General features: G+C 35.6%; 1 protein-coding gene across 3 annotated transcripts in view; it reads left to right on the forward strand.

Moving 5' to 3' along the window:
- FPA (RNA binding protein) overlaps nt 1-19,422 on the forward strand; it is an 82,449-nt gene that overhangs the window by 33,485 nt on the left and 29,542 nt on the right. For 2 of the 3 annotated variants that reach the window (XM_089826111.1, XM_089826112.1), the window contains exons 3-6: nt 10,381-10,626; nt 10,847-11,005; nt 11,191-12,242; nt 12,328-13,755. In XM_089826111.1, the coding sequence (XP_089682237.1) occupies nt 10,381-10,626; nt 10,847-11,005; nt 11,191-12,242; nt 12,328-13,738 (2,868 nt within the window). In that variant the 3' untranslated portion in view covers nt 13,739-13,755. Of the gene's footprint in view, nt 1-10,380; nt 10,627-10,846; nt 11,006-11,190; nt 12,243-12,327; nt 13,756-14,098; nt 14,260-19,422 lie in introns of those variants that run through there. The other variant, XM_089826113.1, reaches the window with a different exon arrangement.

Below are 19,422 nucleotides of genomic sequence, written 5' to 3' on the forward strand. Positions count from 1 at the left end.
GCTAAATTTGGCTTGTTCTTTGAGAACCTTAGTTAATTGTCAGTCATGCTTTATTTTGAGTTTTCTTAGTTTAGTCTATTTTTATATGTTGTTTTTTTAATACAACTCTTCTTTTCTATTATGCTTTTTATAGTATCTATAAAGGCTATTTAAAAGCATGAATTGTTAATATAATCAATTCCCTTTTTTAAAGTTTTCATACAATAGGGGTATAAAATGTTAATGTTTAGCCCAAAAATAATGATAAACAACAATAAGAAAAAGTAGAACAAAATAGGTTCATAAGGACATAACAACTTATCCTCGGAAACCTTGTAGTTTGAGGGGAAAACCCAACCACACTAGAAATACATTTCTTTTATTAATAAAATGTCCAAGTACAATGCTTTCAACTCGATGCCATACATATCCAACAAAGCAATTATATATTATATATATTGAATTGAGAGACCCTTCATATCATAATTGAAGGTTTCTTCAATTTCCAAATACTGAAGTCTTAATATTTCCAAATATGTCTCTTTTGATGACGCATGTCTCTTTACATGATAAAAAGTCAAATATTTTGGTGTAGACATTTAGCACTCATTGGATGCCATGTCGTGCTCACTTGATGATGGGAACATCAACATAAGTGTCTTCTCTAGTTGCTGATGCAATGCAGATGCAACATCTCAACTTCAACATATAGCAACAAGAGAGAGAACTTTAGTATTACAAGCATACACATAGCTGCAATAAAAAATGTCAATAACAAATTCTCATCATATAGATTTTCTCAATAAAACATTGTTGTCTCAGCATAACATTATTCGCCATAGTTAATTTAAAAGAGCATAAAATTAAAGTCATGGAGTTACTCGACTTCCACCATGCCTATTTGCAGAGGGTGGATCCAACATACGTACTGGTGGAGGGTGGCTCTACCATACCTATTCGCAGAGGGTGGAACAAGGGCTTTTACCTTAGAATTCTCCCAGAGAAGAATGCATTTTCATCGTGCCTACTCACAAAGGGTTAGTCACGGGCTTTCATCTCAAACATCTCCTAGAGAATGTATTGTCACCATGCCTACTCATAGAGGGTGGGTCTACTGTACCTACTCGCAAATGGTGGAACAAGGGATTTCACCTCGAACTTTTCTTGCAAAGAACTCATTAGCAACATGTATAAGAATGACTAAGATTATCTCTCATCATAGACCCCTCTTAGTAGGAGTAGCATTCATTGTTTTTGATTACCACAAAAAGAGATGTGATTCCAAGTTGACTAAACATGGAGCTTTGGCAGTTAACTGCCACATATGCTTTCAAAGAATTAGACATCTCCCTCTGTCATGTAACCTCTCTCTCATTTTTGAATAGTCTCCCTTTGAATATCATTTCTTGTATACGGTCTTCGTCTTTTAATGAAAGATATATATCATCAATTCAGTCTCATGATTGCAAGTAATGTTCTCATGTCCATTTCTCCAATTTGCATGACTTTGTACCTAATCTTTCATCATCCCATTGACCCGTCCCGCAACCAAGAGAGAAAAGACTCATAAAATCAGCCTTTCATGAAGAGAAATATAGAGATCAATGCTAAAAGCATACACTATTCCCAGTTATGTAACAAAAACTCATGATCTATACAAAGTTATAATCATAGAATACTTATCTTTTTGTAGTCTAGTTTTCCTCCGCATGCATGCAAATATGAATTAATACACAATAATCATTATTTATATAATGATCACAACATTTTCTCGAAATGCTAGGCTAATAAAATGTTGGAAAAATCAACCACCCGATGTAACACTTGAATTTACAGAAGCAGCATGCATAAAATATGCTACACATCCGTTACAGAAAAATATAATATGAAAAGAGTCTAATACATAAATAGCACAATGAGTGGAACAGTGCAATTGTTGCTAATACACAATACGGCAAACAATTCTTACTCACTGCATAATAATCGTTGAATTGCAGAAAAGAGGCCACACACTGAGGAAGTCTCTTCCGTCAAACACCAAAAAAAAGGCATAAAAAAAGCTAAAGAGATGACAGTTACAGAAGAAATATAGCAGTAGAATAATTGACATGTCCATAATGAGAACCATCGACCATAGTATCTGAACCAACACCTTTTAATAATAAAACGATATCTACAAAATATTAAGTTCTAGTGTAAACTGATTTGTACAATCAAAGGTTCTGCCTCTATACCAAATCATAATATGCAATACACAAGGCTGCCAAGTCAGCATAGCCACATAAAGTAGGATACTCTTCATCTATGATAATGCTTTAAACTCAACAAAAAACAATAGCGTAGGCATTGTACAACATAAGACATAATCATGGTGAAGAGGAACTGAAAGTCCATTGTGAGTCTAGTAAAGGTGAAGATAATATAAGAAAACAAAATCAAGAATCATCACTGAATAGGAGCTATAGGCAATCTTCAAGAAAGCTTGTGACAATTAACAGAGTTTGAAGATACGAAATTGTAAAGACACTGCAAAAGGCATGGAGGCATATCATGCCAATTACAATCCAGGATGATACATATTCCATCAATTGCATAGAAGAGATGTTAGATAGCTTGGTTGAGCTTTGCTGAATGATATAAATAAATCCCAATTATAAATCAAGACGTTATTCAAGCCCCATTGAATGAAGAGAGGAACACGATGAAGAATGAGATATTGACGACAATATAGCTTGCTGGAAAATCATGATCATGAAGGCATATGGATAATAACAAACCAAAAACATTAAAACTGTTGCTGATGAGAATCACAAGTGACTCTACATAGATATTGAGATGCCATCAAGAACATAACCCAATGAATTCAAGCTACAAACCATCACAAAGAGCAATACACAGGCAGGCGAGAGTTGTATGCTACCAAAACAAACACATAGAAGATAGAAACACTGCCACAAAGAATAGTGATGAGTATTACCATAGGTTAAGCTGCACAAGCAAATGTATACTATAGACCAACATTCCCAAAATAGTCAAATGAAAAAGTAATTCACAATAGCAACCTCTTAGATAATAAGAGCTCTGTTGCTACTGCTGTTTTAATACCTGTATATTACTTACAAAGTACTTATGGGAATTGTAAGAGATACGTGAACTAGAGAACAAGAGAAACTCCCTTAATTGCTGTTATCTAACCTAGCTCGATACCATGTTAATGTATAGCTCAGAAATATTTTTAATCAACAATAAGAAAAAGTAGAATAAATTAGGTACATAAGGACACAACAACTTATCCTAGGAAAACTCTCCAATTTGAGGGAAAAACCCAACCACACAAGAAAAAAATTCTCTTTTGTTAATAAAATGTCCAAGTACGAGCTCAACTTGATGCCATACTTATTGCACAAAGCAATCATATATATATATATATATATATATTGAATTGAGAGACTCGTCATATCATAACCAAAGGTCTCTTCAATTTTCAAATGCTAGACTCTTCATATTTCCGAACATGTCTCTCTTTTCATGACACATCCCTTCACATAATAAAAAGTCAAATATTTTTGGTGAAACACTTAGCACTCTTTGGATGCCACACCGTGCTCACTTGATGGTGGAAATATCACAAGTCTCTTCTCAAGTTGCTGATGCAATGCAGAGGCAATATCTCAATTTTAACATACAGCAATATCAGAGGTAAAGATCTCTAGGACAGTTATAATCCTCAACATAAAAGGTTACATCAATGGCTAAAATAAAAGAGGTGTGAGATTTTCGCCTACTTTCCGTCTTGCCTCACCAACTAAAGAAATGGGTAGCAAAAATAGTGAAAGTCACAAATAAATGGTTAACATATGGAAAAACTTATGAATGGTATGAATAATTTCTTTTAACCATTTCAAAAATATCAATTGGATATGTAATTATTGTTAGAGATTTTTTTTGGAAGAAGCTAAAATGATGGACGAGGCATAACAACGATGAACACATTGAAGTCACTAATGATGAGCTTATAGATTGTTTCAATGCAGAAAATTAATTTGAAGAAGCACATGAGACTTGCAGCAGCTATGCTAATGCAGTTGGAAGGGATAAAGTTAATTCTGATTTGGTTATGCATAATAATTGTGGTACATCAATTTTGCATGATCCATTGCTTGAGCATGCATCTACATATGTTTCAGACATGAATAAAGGAGGGGAAACAATGGATGCCATTGAAGATCGTGTGCTGAAGTACAATACTGCTTAAGATATGAGGAAAGACTTAATCAGTTAAGGAAAATTAAAGAGTCTATATATTTTTTTACATCATACCATCATGATTCTTTGATTGGGCATAAATTTGTCCAAGAGATTAAGGAAGCCACAAATTCACTTAAGATATGTGATGGTTTAGGCAAAGAGGAACCGCATATTGTTCAAAATTCTGTCCTAGGGTTTGCCAAACCAGCCATGTGGAAGCAATTAAAAATTTTCAGTATGTAGTGAACTAACTCTTGTTGATACTCGAGAGTTTTATAAAGACAATCGCACAAACACAGGAAGAAAGGATTGATTCCTTGATTTGGAACAGTAGTCCTTTACCTATGCAAAATCATGAGTTGACGATAAAGCTAATGGTATTGTCGAGTTTTCCAATGTTGGCTCTTAACTTGAAGGTGTCAAACATGAAGTATATATTGTAGATTCAAGCCACAAAGGTTCTAATTTTATATATCATGCCATGTAAGATGACAAAGATATAAAGAGTTAAGAAGGCATTGTAACAGCAACATGTGTTTGTAAACATGTTTCTATATGACAATAATACCCATTGGCTAACTTGAGAGGAGGGGAGGGGTGGGGTGCTGCATAGAACTTGAAATGCTAGTTATGAAATGATATTTTAGTATAACATACCAAATTGAAATACTTGCACAACAAAATTGCAACACAATCCAAAACATAGCAAAGTTGCAATGTGAACCAGCACTATTGAACATTCAATGTTGTAATATAGTACATACCCAAAAGTAACATTCAGAAATTAAAATTAAAATAGAAATCCAAACTATCAGCAAATAAGATTTATATAAGTTCTATCAAATTTCTATTATATCATAAAGATGATTACGATGAGTACCTTCATGCATGATATGAATCATGATCAATATCAAAATGAGTACAAAATCATGTGAAAATGACAAAATGTAGTGATGGGAAGCCTTTATTCATCCCCAAGCCAAGGTCCTCATTATTGGAACCACTTGACTCCTCATGCTCAAGTTTTGCCAAAGGAACGACAACCCACCCTACATTTGTTTCTGGTGCAATCTCATCCTCATCAATCTGAGATGGATCCCTTGGCTCTACATCCCATCATCCTACTGGGCTCTCTTCGGACATGTGTGTCTTTCGATCTACAATAAGCAAGACACTAAACTAGCTTGTCTACTCTATTAGAGGTAAGTTTGTTCCTCTTAACAGAGTGGATGAAACACCCAAACACTTGACCTCCCCAAGTATCCAAACACCTAGGCAGTGCAGCAACTGGTGTGGCCATTGGGCGATGATGATTGTGCTTGCAACAAGGGTACTTTGGTACTCCTAGTACTTGTCCAAGGGATGTTCCCGCATTGGGTACTTGTGGGTTTTGTGCCAAGTGCACATCGTCGGGTTTGATTATTTAATATTAATTTAATGACATTTAATAATAAGCTTCATTAAACTGAGTGCAAGATTATTAATTATTAATAGATGGTAATAAATTTAATAAATTTCTAAGAAATTCAAAATTCAAAATTCATCTTAATATGTGTGGGCATCGGAAACAATTCATCATTCACATAGGTAGGATAAATATGGCTTGCCATTTCTTATATTCTTTTTGTGCGAGCCATTTGGCATGACCCTCACAAAACTTAAGTTACATTATTAGAGGTCACTGAAAGCTTAAGGAGGCAACCGCAATATTTCCAACTGAAAGGAAGCTCAAGGGCACTTAGGAAATATATTGAAAGCCATTTATCCATTGTTAAATTGTAGAGGCCACCTCTTGATTGCTTTTAGGCTCTGAGCTTGAAGCAAAGATACCTTGGTCTTAGAGCCCCTGTATTATATGGGCATCATGGCCAGGATTGCTACAGAGAATGGAGCGACAAAAATTCTATTTTGTTTGTTTGGTTCATGGGCTTACCTTTTTTGTTTGATATGCAATAGAAAAACATGAAGTTGTGACACAAAAATGTCTAGAGAGTTAAGACTGACGGAAGAAATCCTTCATGAATCATGTTTACAGGTTGACCAAGTCAAGATCAATTATGGAATTATCAACAAGTCACTGGATTTGGTTGGATTCGAGAGGGGAATCTTGAAAACATTTCAGAATCTGATTCTGGGATGTTTTGTGCTTGGAATTGATTTGCGTGTGTGGGGATTTGGTAGCTTAGTCTTTATGCCATTTATTTAAATCATTTTGGTAATTTCATGTGTTCACAATGCACAAGCTATCTGTCAATTTGGTGCCCTTTCCGCCTTGTGCAACCTCTCTTTGTTGTATTGCTTGAGTGCATTGTTGCGTGGTATATCTTGGAAAGGGTTTATTTTTGTGTTTGTATCCGTTCTATTGGCGTAGTTGTTACCTAAAATTGTTTTTGAGAATCAGGTTGTTAAATTTATTTTAATTTTCAAGCCCTTCTAGTTTACCTTTTTTTTTTTCTAGTGGACAAATTTTGATCTACATGGACACCTGCTTGTGTGTTATTCTTTGATCCATCTTTTTAAGATTATGTAGTATTCTCTTTTCAAAATGGGTTTATAATAATAATAGTGTTAAATGAAAAACAAAATGTAATAATTAAACATAAAATTAAAGTTTAATTTTATTGAAAGTCAAGTGCATTTGAAGAATCATGACTATATAAAATAATAAAAGAGACACCAAACAAGGAGAATTATTCACCGTAAAAAGAGTACATCTATTATTATCTGTTTATTGCTCCTTTGGAATATGGAGCCGTAGTTAATTTAAGCAGAGGAAAAACTCCTCATGGCTGGAATTGAAGGACAGAAACCCACAAATTTGTAGGAGTGATTTCATGCAGAAATCACCATTGTGCTAAGTAGACTGATCTTCTAATTAAATTTTTTAAAATTTCAAGTTATTAAATTTTCTATTTCTCAGAAAATCTGTTTGCTATGTTTACGAGAGACATTTAATTGTGCAAATTTGATTAATTATCAGAGATGCCACCTGGAAATAATATACTTTGAGGTGTATATATTATGGTGATAGAAATAGAAAACAAAATATTCTCTCCAAGGTATTAAATTTGTGATGGTATATTACAGCCTATAGCTTTACATTCAAAATGCCCATTTTTTGAATAGTTGCAAAGTTACCATCACTGTGATCATCTCCGTATGTCCATAGTTTTAGAAGGGTTGCAAGGATTGCCTCAAAGAAATGAAATAGTGGTTTAAGCCTTTGTTATCCATACTCTAAGAAAAACACCAAGTTATATTACTTATTGACAATTTTTGATTGAAGGAAATTAACATCTGACATTTATTTATTTTTAAAATTTTTTATTTGAGTTGGTAATAGATATTTATCTATTAAAATAAGCCGGAAGTAGCCCGCCTTGAAGCTAGAGTGGAAACATGGATTCCACAATCCCAAACATAAACTTCGGAACCACAGAAGAAATCCAAACATCAGAAAATCAGTGAAAGGAAAAATACGTCAGCTAACCCCCCGTTTTCTGTGAGACCTAAGAAGCATATCCAATTTCCTTGGACACCTATCTTTCTTTCTCTTGACTACCTGCTACACCTCTTCTAATCTAGCAACCTTTGCCTGTTTTAACTGTAATTTCACCATGGTCATTCCCACAATCCTCATCCCCTGATACCTCACCATCCACTAAAGGTTCATCCTACACTAATCCTTCTGGTACATTTTGATGCATTAATCTAGATTTCTCCCTTCCATCCGGTGTACCCACCTTCACTAGAGTAACTTGCACTGCATCACCAGATAAAGTCTCATTATTCTTCATATTTTTCAAAGAGAACCTGCACCGGGGATACCTCACCATCACCATATTCGGCCACCACCTGAGAGAAACTATTATGCTTCTCAGATTTCTTCTCCACTGTATAGTGCTGGTTTGATACATTTTTCCACCATGTAGATGTCTTAGAAGCTCCCCCAAGTTCACAATCTGCAGCAACATGCCCTGTTTGAAAACATCTTTTACAATGTAAGGGAAACCTTCATAATCCGCCACTTTAGTCTAGTAACTTTTTAAGGATTTAATTGAAATTTCAGCCGGAAAACCCTCAGCAATGTCCTTTTCCACCAGGATACGAGCAAAGGTAGAATGAAGAAGATTTGAGATCTGTCATCAATCATCAGAAACACACCCAAAGCATTAACATAGAATCAAACCAGAGATGAAAGGACAGATTTGAAGGCCTTACCCAAATAGGAACGCTGTCAAATATCTCTGTTGAGACAAAAATCCGAGTGCCATGGTTCCAACAACAAATGAAAATTTATCCTACCAGCACCAAAATTGTTCAGACAAAACCCTATTTTTATCCTGAACACTGTCACAAAACAGCAATGAAAAACCCTTTTGCAACTGGATATAGCTGAACGCAACCATCAAGAATGGGTTCCCACTGCTCTGAAACCCAGGAATATAGGGCTTGTAAACTTGGTCAGAATCCCCAAAAGCGTTCAATAACATCCAACTCTGAAAAAACTGAGAGACTGGGAGCAATCTCATCCTCAGCCTCAGCATTGACATCCACTGTAACTGCCTTTGATGATGAGTATAAAACTAAGTTGCCGATTCGGGTTCGGGGACGGGTTCGGGTTCGGGGTTCGGTTCGTGGATTCGGGCAATTTTTTATTTCCCCATTTGGGTTCGTGGGTGGGTTCGTGAGTGTATATATATATATATATATATATATAAACACACACACACAAGAGAAACATGCATAGTTGCAAAAAAAAGTCATTTCACAATATGAACAATTGTTGCTTGATCATTGATCAATGCCAAATGCCAAAGGGTTTCAAGTCCCTTCAAAACCTGTTTTTACCTGAATCTAAAAGCATTAAATACTCGCTCATTAATCTATCTTCATGATTGTAAAGAAAATTATACATTGAATTACTAAATTGCAAAACATAGACTAGTTCATCAAATAATACATTGAATTACTAAATTGCAAAAGAAAGACTAGTTCATCAAGTAATAAAGATTGAAACATGATGATAGATGACAAGTTTTTAGTAGTTTATCAATAATCATAGTATCAAATGCCCTTCAAGGTTCAAATGGATCATCACAAAATGAGGGATCAATGGCTTCATCTCCAACTGCAACTATATATAGATCTTCATCATTGGAACCCAAACTGGTTCCGCTAGTCCCATATGCTGCTATATCATCGTCCTCCTCCTTGACATAAGGGATTAGATGAGTGAAATGGTTTTTATTAAATTCCTTTGAGAGTTGCATAAGAAAACAATTAAAAAAACACACTCTTTTATATTGTTTTAGCCTTGGGTTCGCTGTGGGTTCATCTGGGTTCGCTTCAGCAAGGACCCAGACGAATCCACAGTCAAAACTAAGGACCCTGCCCGGACCCGAACCGAACCCAGGGACGAACCCGGACCCGTATGGACCCGAACCCGAATCCAGGCAGCAAGGGACGAATCCGGCAACTAAGGTATAAAACAAAACCCCATCCATCCCCTTGCTTGTTTTCACTGTTAGGAAGAGTCGCCATTCCTCTCTGCATGCCCTTTCTGGGCTCATCCTTGCCTACCTCATGCTGTCCATGATTAACAATGCCCAGCCGTTTCTCCACATGCCCCACACCTTGGACCTGCCTCCATCTTCCATTTTTGATGGACAGAGACCACTCATTCCATAGGCTTCCACTTCCTGAGCGCCCCTTTAACTGATAGCTGCTGCCATCCCTATTGAGACCTTGACTATGGGCCCCCCTCCAAATTCTCTCTGCCTTAATCTGCCTCTGTAGGATGGCTCTCCATCTAAAAAACAAAACCCTGTTTTTTTCAGCGGCGTCCACACCTCAGATCGGCTGAATCCGACCATGCTATTGCCATCAGGGGCCTGTAAATTCATTTTGTCCAGGCCGTCTGCCATGGGCTGCCCCAGAAACCCTTGCACTGAGAACTTTAAAGCAGCTCTGTAGTGCCATTTCACATCCAACTGTAACATCTGACATACTAGCATAAGGATTCTATTTTTTTAAAACTTTATTAGTGTCTGCAGTTCTATTTCTTTGTCAAAGTTCATATTGGAATCCCAATTAGGTCATATTCAAAGTCATGTCAACATGTTTCTCATTCACATCTTTTATATGCTGTAGGCCAAACCTAGCAAGCACCTATGGATAGGTGGTATAAGTCAGAATATTACGAAAGAACAGTTGGAAGCTGAGTTTCTAAAGTTTGGCCATTTTGAAGATTTCAAGCTATTGCGTGATGGGAACTCTGCACTTGTTGATTATTCAAAGCTAGAGGATGCTGTGTCAGCTGTCAAGTTTTTAAATGGAAAACAGCTTGGTGGCGATTCCCTTCGTGTTGATTATCTAAGGTCTCAACCAGTAAAGCGAGTATGTAACTGTTTAATTCAATTGAAGGGCATTTCTCGAAATTAACATGGTTTGTTTTGATTCGATAGACATCAATATCTATTTTTTTGCTAGCATTTGTTTGTTAGCATAAGGACTCCTTGCAATTAGTAATGTTGGCTTTAACTATTTGGACAGCCATGATTAATGAATTCTCGTTCTGCCTAATTTTTTTTAACATGTTTAACTTGTTTGTTATTAGGAAAGTGTTGCAAATTCTCATGGGCATACAATAGAGGCAAGGAATGGCCGCTTCGCTGACCAGAGAATGTTTATGGGGTCCACAGACTTAGGACGGAAGAATTTTGACATGTTGATTCGTCCACCTGAATCTTCACAAAGCATCTTGCCTAAAGTACAGGTGGATCTTCTATACAAGAGATTCAGTTTTACTATTTTGTTATGAATGTGCTAGTTATTTTGTGGCCCCAGGAAATTAACCATTCCATTCATTGAATAGGTGGTTGTTTAAAATTCTCATGTTAATGTTTATGTTTCCTGACATTACACTCGTACTGTTTGTGTTTCCTTTTTATTCTGGGGAAGACTGCACATAGACATGATGGTGGCAGAAATCAAGGTGGTCAAACCAATATTTTATGGATAGGGTTCCCTCCATCTGTTAACATTGATGACCAAAGGCTTCATAATGCTCTGATACTTTTTGGTGAGATAGAACGGATTAAAAGTTATCCATCAAGACACCATGCGCTTGTTGAATTTAGAAGTGTTGATGAAGCAAGGCGTGCTAAAGAAGGGGTTCAAGGAAGGCTCTTCAATGATCCTAGGATACAAATTCTTTATTCAAACAGTGACTTTATGCCTGTAGACAGCACTAAAGACAGTGCAACATTAATGACTCCATTGAGAGGAATGCGCCCTCCTGATACCCTTTATAGGAGTGGCTCACAGTTTGGTTCAATTGAAGGCCTACGACCTATTAATCATGGTAATCCTCAAGGAATAAACATCAATGCACGTCCTGTTGGTCCATGGGGTTTTCACGAGCAGCACACAACTGAGAGCAGAATTCCTTTCTCAAGGTCAGAGCCTTTTCACAAATTTACAGATGCTAGCATAAATAGTCCTAGACCTGGTGGTGGTTGGAATAGACCACCCTCTCTCATAGCTCCAGGATTGAGGCCTCTTGGTCCGGTGCCAGGTGCACGGGATGGATTTGATGGAAATACTTCACTAAGGGAAACAAAGAGGCCGAGAGTCAATAAGACTTATCCAGAAGCCGGACATTTGGATTTTAGGAAACTGGAGAATGATGCCACCAGGGCTCTTCCAGGTTATTATGGGCCAGAACCTGATAGAACAAACTCAAATTTTGTAAACATGAGAAACAATGAAGATATTATGGGCTTAAGAGAAAGTCAAGGATCACCTGTAAATGGTAGCAAACAGGTTGTATCTGGTCCAGGTCATATGCAACCTCCACCTGCTTCAGCTAGTGCTGGGAATTGTGGAGGCCATGGAGAGCATTATGAAGTTGTAGATCAGGATAGGCCATGGCAAGGTATAATAGCTAAAGGTGGAACTCCTGTGTGCCGTGCACGGTGCATATCAATGGGCAAAGGCATTGATGCCAAATTGTAAGTGTGTAATTTATTTGTGTATTAGACATCATTGTTGTGTTGTATATTGAAAGCTAAATCTGAATTTTGTTTATTTCTGCAGTCCTGAAGTAATAAACTGCTCTGCAAGAACAGGTCTTGATAAACTTGCTGATCACTTTTCACAAGCAAGTGATTTTGGGATGGTATGTTTTCTACCTGCGGGAGGCCAAGATGTGCCTACTTATCAAGAATTTTTGTACTATCTTGGTTCAAAGCATCGGGCAGGCGTTGCCAAATTTAGTGATGGTACAACATTGTTTTTGGTGCCTCCATCAGATTTTTCAGAGAATTATCTGAAAGTTCATGGTACTGATCGTCTTTTTGGTGTTGTACTTAAATTTCATCACCTACCAATCAATTCTCTGTATCAAAATCAATCTATCAGATTACCACATGAGCCTTCACAGCAGCTTGTCCAACAACAGCATTTTCCCATTTCACAAGTGGATCATGGCACGATGGTATTAAAAGAGGATCAAGCTGAATATAACACAGACATTCCCAGATCATTCTCACCTTTGCACACAGGACAAATTGCAACTCTGCAGACTGCAAATGAATTGTCTGCTCCACAGTCGACAGTCGCTCTGACACCTGAGCTGATTGCCACGATAAGCTCCCTTATTCCTAACGCTTTTCAAGCTTCTGGTGCCAGTTCTGGTTCATTGGCTCAAGCTTCCTCAATGAAGCAAGATACATATGATTATAATCGCAGTAATGACGCCTCAAACAACAGCTGGCAGGATTCTTCTCCCAGATCATCAGACATTTGGAGGCAACATCAGCAGCTGCCACCATTACCTTCACATCAATCAATGCCAGAGCAAGGCACTTATCAGCACCCTACTCAACTTAAATATCAATCATCCTCTTCACCAGTTGCTACCATTTCCATGCCAAGATCTAATAATGCAACTGAACAAAGTGGACAAGGGGCTCAAGTAAACCCATCATTCCAAGATCCCAATACAAAGGTGCATCAATCTTCTATGATGTATCAAACCACTACAAATGAGCTTATACATCGTATGGATCCGCATAGTGCACAACTTAAAATGACTTGTGGACAAGAAAGGTATCAACAAGAAATTCCCGTAAATTCTCAGACATCTTATGCTCAAATGCTCTCATCTGGGACATCTGAAAATATTCAATCATTAGTTTCACCTCAGCAGAAGACAAGGACATCTAGGTCGTCTGACCAGTATCAGGCAGGAGGTGGGTCCCAAATTTTACCAAATATGCAGGTAGGACACAGTGAAATGAGCTCAGAACTTTCCAGTCAGGTGCAACAACTTCAAGGTATTGGAGCTGCTTTGCTGGGCCATAATCAAGTGAGTTCGGAAAGTGAGGCAGAAAAAAATCTTAGGTATCAGTCAACATTGCAATTTGCTGCCAACCTCTTACAACAGCTTCAACAGAAACAAGTGGCAAATAAGAATGCTGTCGGAGGTACTCAGCAACAGCAATAAAGATGTGCACCTAACAGGTATGCCTTTTCCTCTAAGTAGGTTTTTAATGAATTAGAATGCAAATCATGATTCTTATTTTTTTTCAAGTGTGTGGGACTTTTGCAGTGGATTATTACTTGGTATGATCGATTTTTGGGATTTTGGGTACATGGAAATATTATTAATACTCAAGTCATTGCTATGATGATTATTTTACGCAAGTTAAAAACAGGTGAGAGTTGACTATCTGTGGGAAATATTCATCATGGTGATGACATGAGCATTAAAATAAGTCCATGTGGTAAAAACATCCCTGAATAAATAGTGAAATGATCTTATTTTTTGTTTTCGCTATGACGATTTGTATGCCGCTTTGGATAGAATACTTGTTAGGACACTTAATGCAGGCAAGGAGGTTAACTTCAAGCCCAGTAAGCAGAAAATAAAAGAATTGCAAGCAATTTGGTCTTTATATTATAAACTGCTTAATTGTAGACGTTAGTAATCTATTCCATTATTTTATTAGTTTCAATAGCTGACAATTTTGTTCCCCCTGAATGTCAAGTTACTTAGATCATGGTATTTTTATGCAAATTTATGGTTAGATTTTTTACTTTGGATAACTCTTTACAATGACTTTATCAAGAAACAGATAAATAATGCAAATTCACTTTACAAGTGGCATTGAATATAGTATTTGCCTGTTTCTTTCTTGTGGGAGATTTAGTTGCCTCAATAGCTTTTGGCAGTATCGAATGTATTGGATAGTTTGTATAAAGTTAGCAATGTTTACATGCCCTGTTCTAATCATTTTAAATGTAAACTTTTCAAGGCAAGAACCAAAGCTTAGTAGTATCACTCTAAGATGCTCAATGTTTTTAATAAAAAACTGGTTCACATACATCCAATTTCGTACCAAATTAAAAAATTGGACACCCTTTTAGAGAAAACAATAATAAAAAAGCAGTGTTGATCATGAATCTCTAAGATGCTAGTAAGAATAAACTTCAAGTTACACCTATGATCTTATTGTGGATCTCACCAAATAGGTCAATGCAAGAATAAGAGACAAAATGATATGATAATATGTATCCTAATAAAGTGCAATCATTCCACTTATGGCTTGCAAGCAATTTACTAGTTGGAGTGTACCAACTGCAGCGTGACAGATTCACAATGATAATAATAATAAGATACATATCAAGCTCAATGATAATGATTACATACTAGAAATTATAAAATCTCCTTGAGATTGCCCGTGATGGGTGAATTTTTATAAGAAATCCTTAAAATAAGGCAAGCAATATCTTGCTGTTGTGTGATGCTCGCCTAGGGAGGAGTTGATACTAAGAACGGTATGTTTACATTTTGTCTTGGCTCTACAATTTGTACATTAGCCAATGACCATCGTCTAATTTATCGACATTAAAACAAATTGCTACGCTTCAGAGTCATTTCTTGACAGCACTTTTACTCTTAGCAAGATTGTCTTTTTGTGCAAAATCGTGCCCAGCTGCCATTTACCACACATCATATTTGTGTGTGATCTGTTGCCAAAACAAGTTCGATCCTTTCCTGTTTTGGTTCTGTAGCCTGTTCCTTAGAAGCAATTTGGCATTTTGTCTTATTAACTGTTTAAAACTGAATGATATATGGGACAGGGAAGCAGCCTGTTATATTAATTCGTTAAAACATTGAACATATCCTTCGTCTGATGCCATTGTTAATATATGAAATGCGGTTATTCTATAATGAAATACCTCAATTTCATTCAATTGAGCAAGACATCAAATATAATTGCATGTTTCCAGAGTTGAATCGATTTTTGCTGGTTGCCTCTTTAAATATTTGGTAATTTGATTATGTTGTCCCTTTCTTTTTATTTTTGTTTTGTTTTTGAGAAACTTACGAATAACCGTGTGGCACACACAGCCCTGAGCCCTGTATATGCAACGACTTGAATAAATTTTCAATATTTTGAAAATAAAATTATTGAGCAATTTGATGTTTGATATAATTAATTTGTTGAAATCTATTCACTAAGCATGAAATATATGACAACTTTTATTCTATTAAATAAGGGGTCAAAATATTATTTGTCCAGCAGTTTGAACCGAGGTTGCAATGAATTAAAATGTATTAGTCTATTAGTCTTTTCTGGATATCAATGTTCATATGTTGCTCAGAATGATCAATGTAATTGTTAAAACAAACGTGTTGAAAAAATAGGTGAGAATACTGTTTAGGCGGTTTAGATTGTGTGTAGTGATATCTAATGGGGAGTTCTTTGCGTTGTAGTCAACTGATCGAAAGCTCAAGATGTAATTGCAATCGTACTCCTAAGTTGTTAACTTCATTTCAGTTTAGTGTAATTTAATTGTTCTGTTTCACTCTTAATATGGACTATATTTTAATAATTCAAGTACATAAAACACTCCTAATGCAAATTATTTCCTTCCTAGAATTTATATTTATCACCATATTATAAAGGTCATACGAAAATTGTTCTCATTTTGATAAAAGTTAGGATTATAATAAAAGTTAGCCTAATAAAATTAAAAGACTTAAGCTATTATTTAGTTATATGAGAAAATAGTTAAAATCACCAGGCCCCTAGCGGATCCAAGAAAAGTACTTGCATTAAATGTCTACATAAGTGTTGACAATGATTATGATCCTTTTAAGTACTTTTTTTAGAGTTTGTTACAACTTGAATTTCAATTTTGCCAACATGTTATATTTACATTAGTGATGTAGTACATAATAATTTTATACGTCGAGTAAAAGCCATTGGAAACTCGCACCAAATAAAAGCATGTCAACAACGTTTAAACTCAATGATATGAAGCATTGAGCTTCGATAGTTCAACTTGAAGAAGGAAGTGCCTTGAAAGTGGATCTTGTGTGTATATATGTGTGTGTGTATATATATATATGTACACACACATACAGGTCTATATATATTCATATACATGTTTACACACATTGGTTTGCAAGTGTTTTATGTAGATCAAATTATTCAGCTTCTAGGGGTGAGCCTAGTTATTTAACTTATATCTATCTAGACATTGGACGTGTTGCTATATATATATATATATTTTAACGAGTTGGAGCACAGTGGGTTGGTTTCCTTAACCAAGCCACTACTTATAAGTTGGCTAATTCTTCAATAAATAAATAAATAAATAAATAAATATATATATATTATAACAAGTTGGAGCAAAATGGGTTGGTTTTCTTAACCAAGCCACTACTTATAAGTTGGCTAATTCTTCAATAGGGATATTGTCAAATTGTGCTTGATTTTTGTTTTTGTATTTTGTTGAACTAGAGTAGCTTGATTTTTTTTCTTGTTTATTTCTCTCACCAATGGTAATTCTTTTGGATATCTAGCTTCATTTGGCTATCACAACTTGCCCTTCTTACATGGTTTGTAAAAGTTGGTAGCAAAGAGGTCGACCTCTTATGTTCTTACATTTATAGCTTTGGTCATTGAGGTCTTGGAATAGTTTGAGTAGTATCCATTTGCCAAGAAGATTGGTTAAGAATTAAATCATTTTTTTTCACAATAGAGTACATCATTACTTACCACCCTTTGACAATCTTAGGGCTTGTCACTCCACAATTTTATTTTATTTTGCATGATGTTTTCTTTTTCTTTGGAGAATGGTTTAATTTGTTCTTGGCCTTTGAAGAGTTCTAGGCTTACAATATGACAAGGTTTAGCTTTCGTCACATGCCATTGTATACTTTTTTCTTTAACATGGCCAAGTCCTTTTGAATTTCAAGAGATACAATATTTTTGTGTCAAAAATTATAATTATAATTGCCAACTTTTCATCACATTACATGAGAGATGACTATGTAAGTCCTTTTGAATTTCAAGAGATACAATATTTTTGTGTAAAAAATTATAATTGCCAACTTTTCATCACATTACATGAGAGATGACTGTAAAAAATTGCTTTATTAATAGGATTTTAATGAATTTTACAAATCAAATGAGGTATGGGTAGTGCGTTAAATTTCGACTACTTAACAAGAGCATGATCCTCATTTAATTGAAATGACGTGATGTGGAATAATGAGTTTTTGGACCACAACATTCACTTGACTTCATCTTGAAAGAGCACAATGCAAGAGACCTGTTTTGTCCACGATTTATGTTAATAGTGTCATTTGAAGATGAAGTTATTATAGACCACGAGTAAGATAATTCAAACGAGGGTTTTCATAACAATGTACTTGTTGGGTTTAGTGTTTGGACTTTAATCAACAATTCTCTTTAAGATCATTACAAAAATGGTACTTTTCTTTTGAGTAAAATAATTATGTATACAATAAAGGGGTGGGATGCTAAACAATAATGGTTTTTGTTTTAATTAAAGCTATTTTTAATGAGAACAATTGGACAAAGTGTCGATCTACATGGAAACAAAAGAAGCAAAACAAAATTCCTAGGATACTAAGTGAGGACAAGGTGGATTGTAGAGTTTAGTAATTTGAAGTATGAGTACTTAGTAATTGGATTGAGTATGAGTACTTAATAATTGGATTGAGTAGTTAGTCAATGGTTAATTTATGTTTTTCTAGGTAAATATGATTTTTTAACAAAATACCACCATATAAGATGCTACAATCTATAACTTTGTATTGTGCTCTCGTTGATTATGGATGGTTTCACCTACTAGTCATAAACTTGTGTTGGGGTGTCACCTACGAGTTCTCATCATCGCGTGTTGGGGTGTCTTCACGCGGGTATTTGTGTCTACACGTTTGCCTTTTTCTGTGTATGTGTGGTTGTGTATAAAATGATAATGATTACAACAAAAACCACATTTGATCTCTATGTGGGATTGTGTAAAAAGGACAATTTCTGCACTAAAGCACATGCAATCTGGGTAATGTACACAAAAAAGTGGCTTTGTGTTGGTACGCGTGTGCGAACATACAAACATATGTTGTGTGTGAATGCATGTTTGAGTAAAATGATAGTGATTATAACACATACAATTTGTGAATTATATAGAAACATATGCTATATGGGTAATATGCACAAATTAGTGTAAAATGATAGTGAATGTAACATGTGTTGAAAAACTTTTGGGTATCGAAGGATGTCATTAGTTAATTTTTAATCTCAACTTTTTGTAGAGACGCAAAGAAAAAAGTGTGAAAAGACTTGAATGATATTATCCCTCTGTCACACTAGAATAAAAGGCGATCTTGTAGTTCTTGGTCTGTGAAGATGTGCTAGGTGTTTTTTTACACATTTAGGCATAATAATAAGAACTTAAGCATGTGCTTGAGATAGCTTTCCATACACATGATAAGATATGCATGGATTCTCAAAAAAAGTAGCCAACATACATGGTTACCGAGGACTGCCTAGATCCCACAAATGAGTATTTCGAGACACAATAAAGCACTTCGCAAGTGCAACTTGGTTTGTTTCCTCCATGTAAGGTGCGATTTGGTTTTAATTTTTTTAATGCCAACCATCAAAATAATTGATGCTATGCAAAATATGAATGGAATTTTTTGGTGGTAATGTGTTTATTGTGGCTAACAATGGTCAACATTCATCCTGTAATGTGGACAAGTGTATCCATGCATTTCAATTAAATTTTGTGCATCCACTTAGGAAAATCCAACTAAAGTAAGCTCAAATAAGGGTTATGTATTTATAATGCGCCTAATGAAAT

The sequence above is a fragment of the Cupressus sempervirens genome, chromosome 4 (genome assembly GCF_028749045.1).
Source record: "Cupressus sempervirens isolate cs-2001-9-10 chromosome 4, ASM2874904v1, whole genome shotgun sequence".
NCBI classification, from domain to species: Eukaryota; Viridiplantae; Streptophyta; class Pinopsida; order Cupressales; family Cupressaceae; genus Cupressus; species Cupressus sempervirens.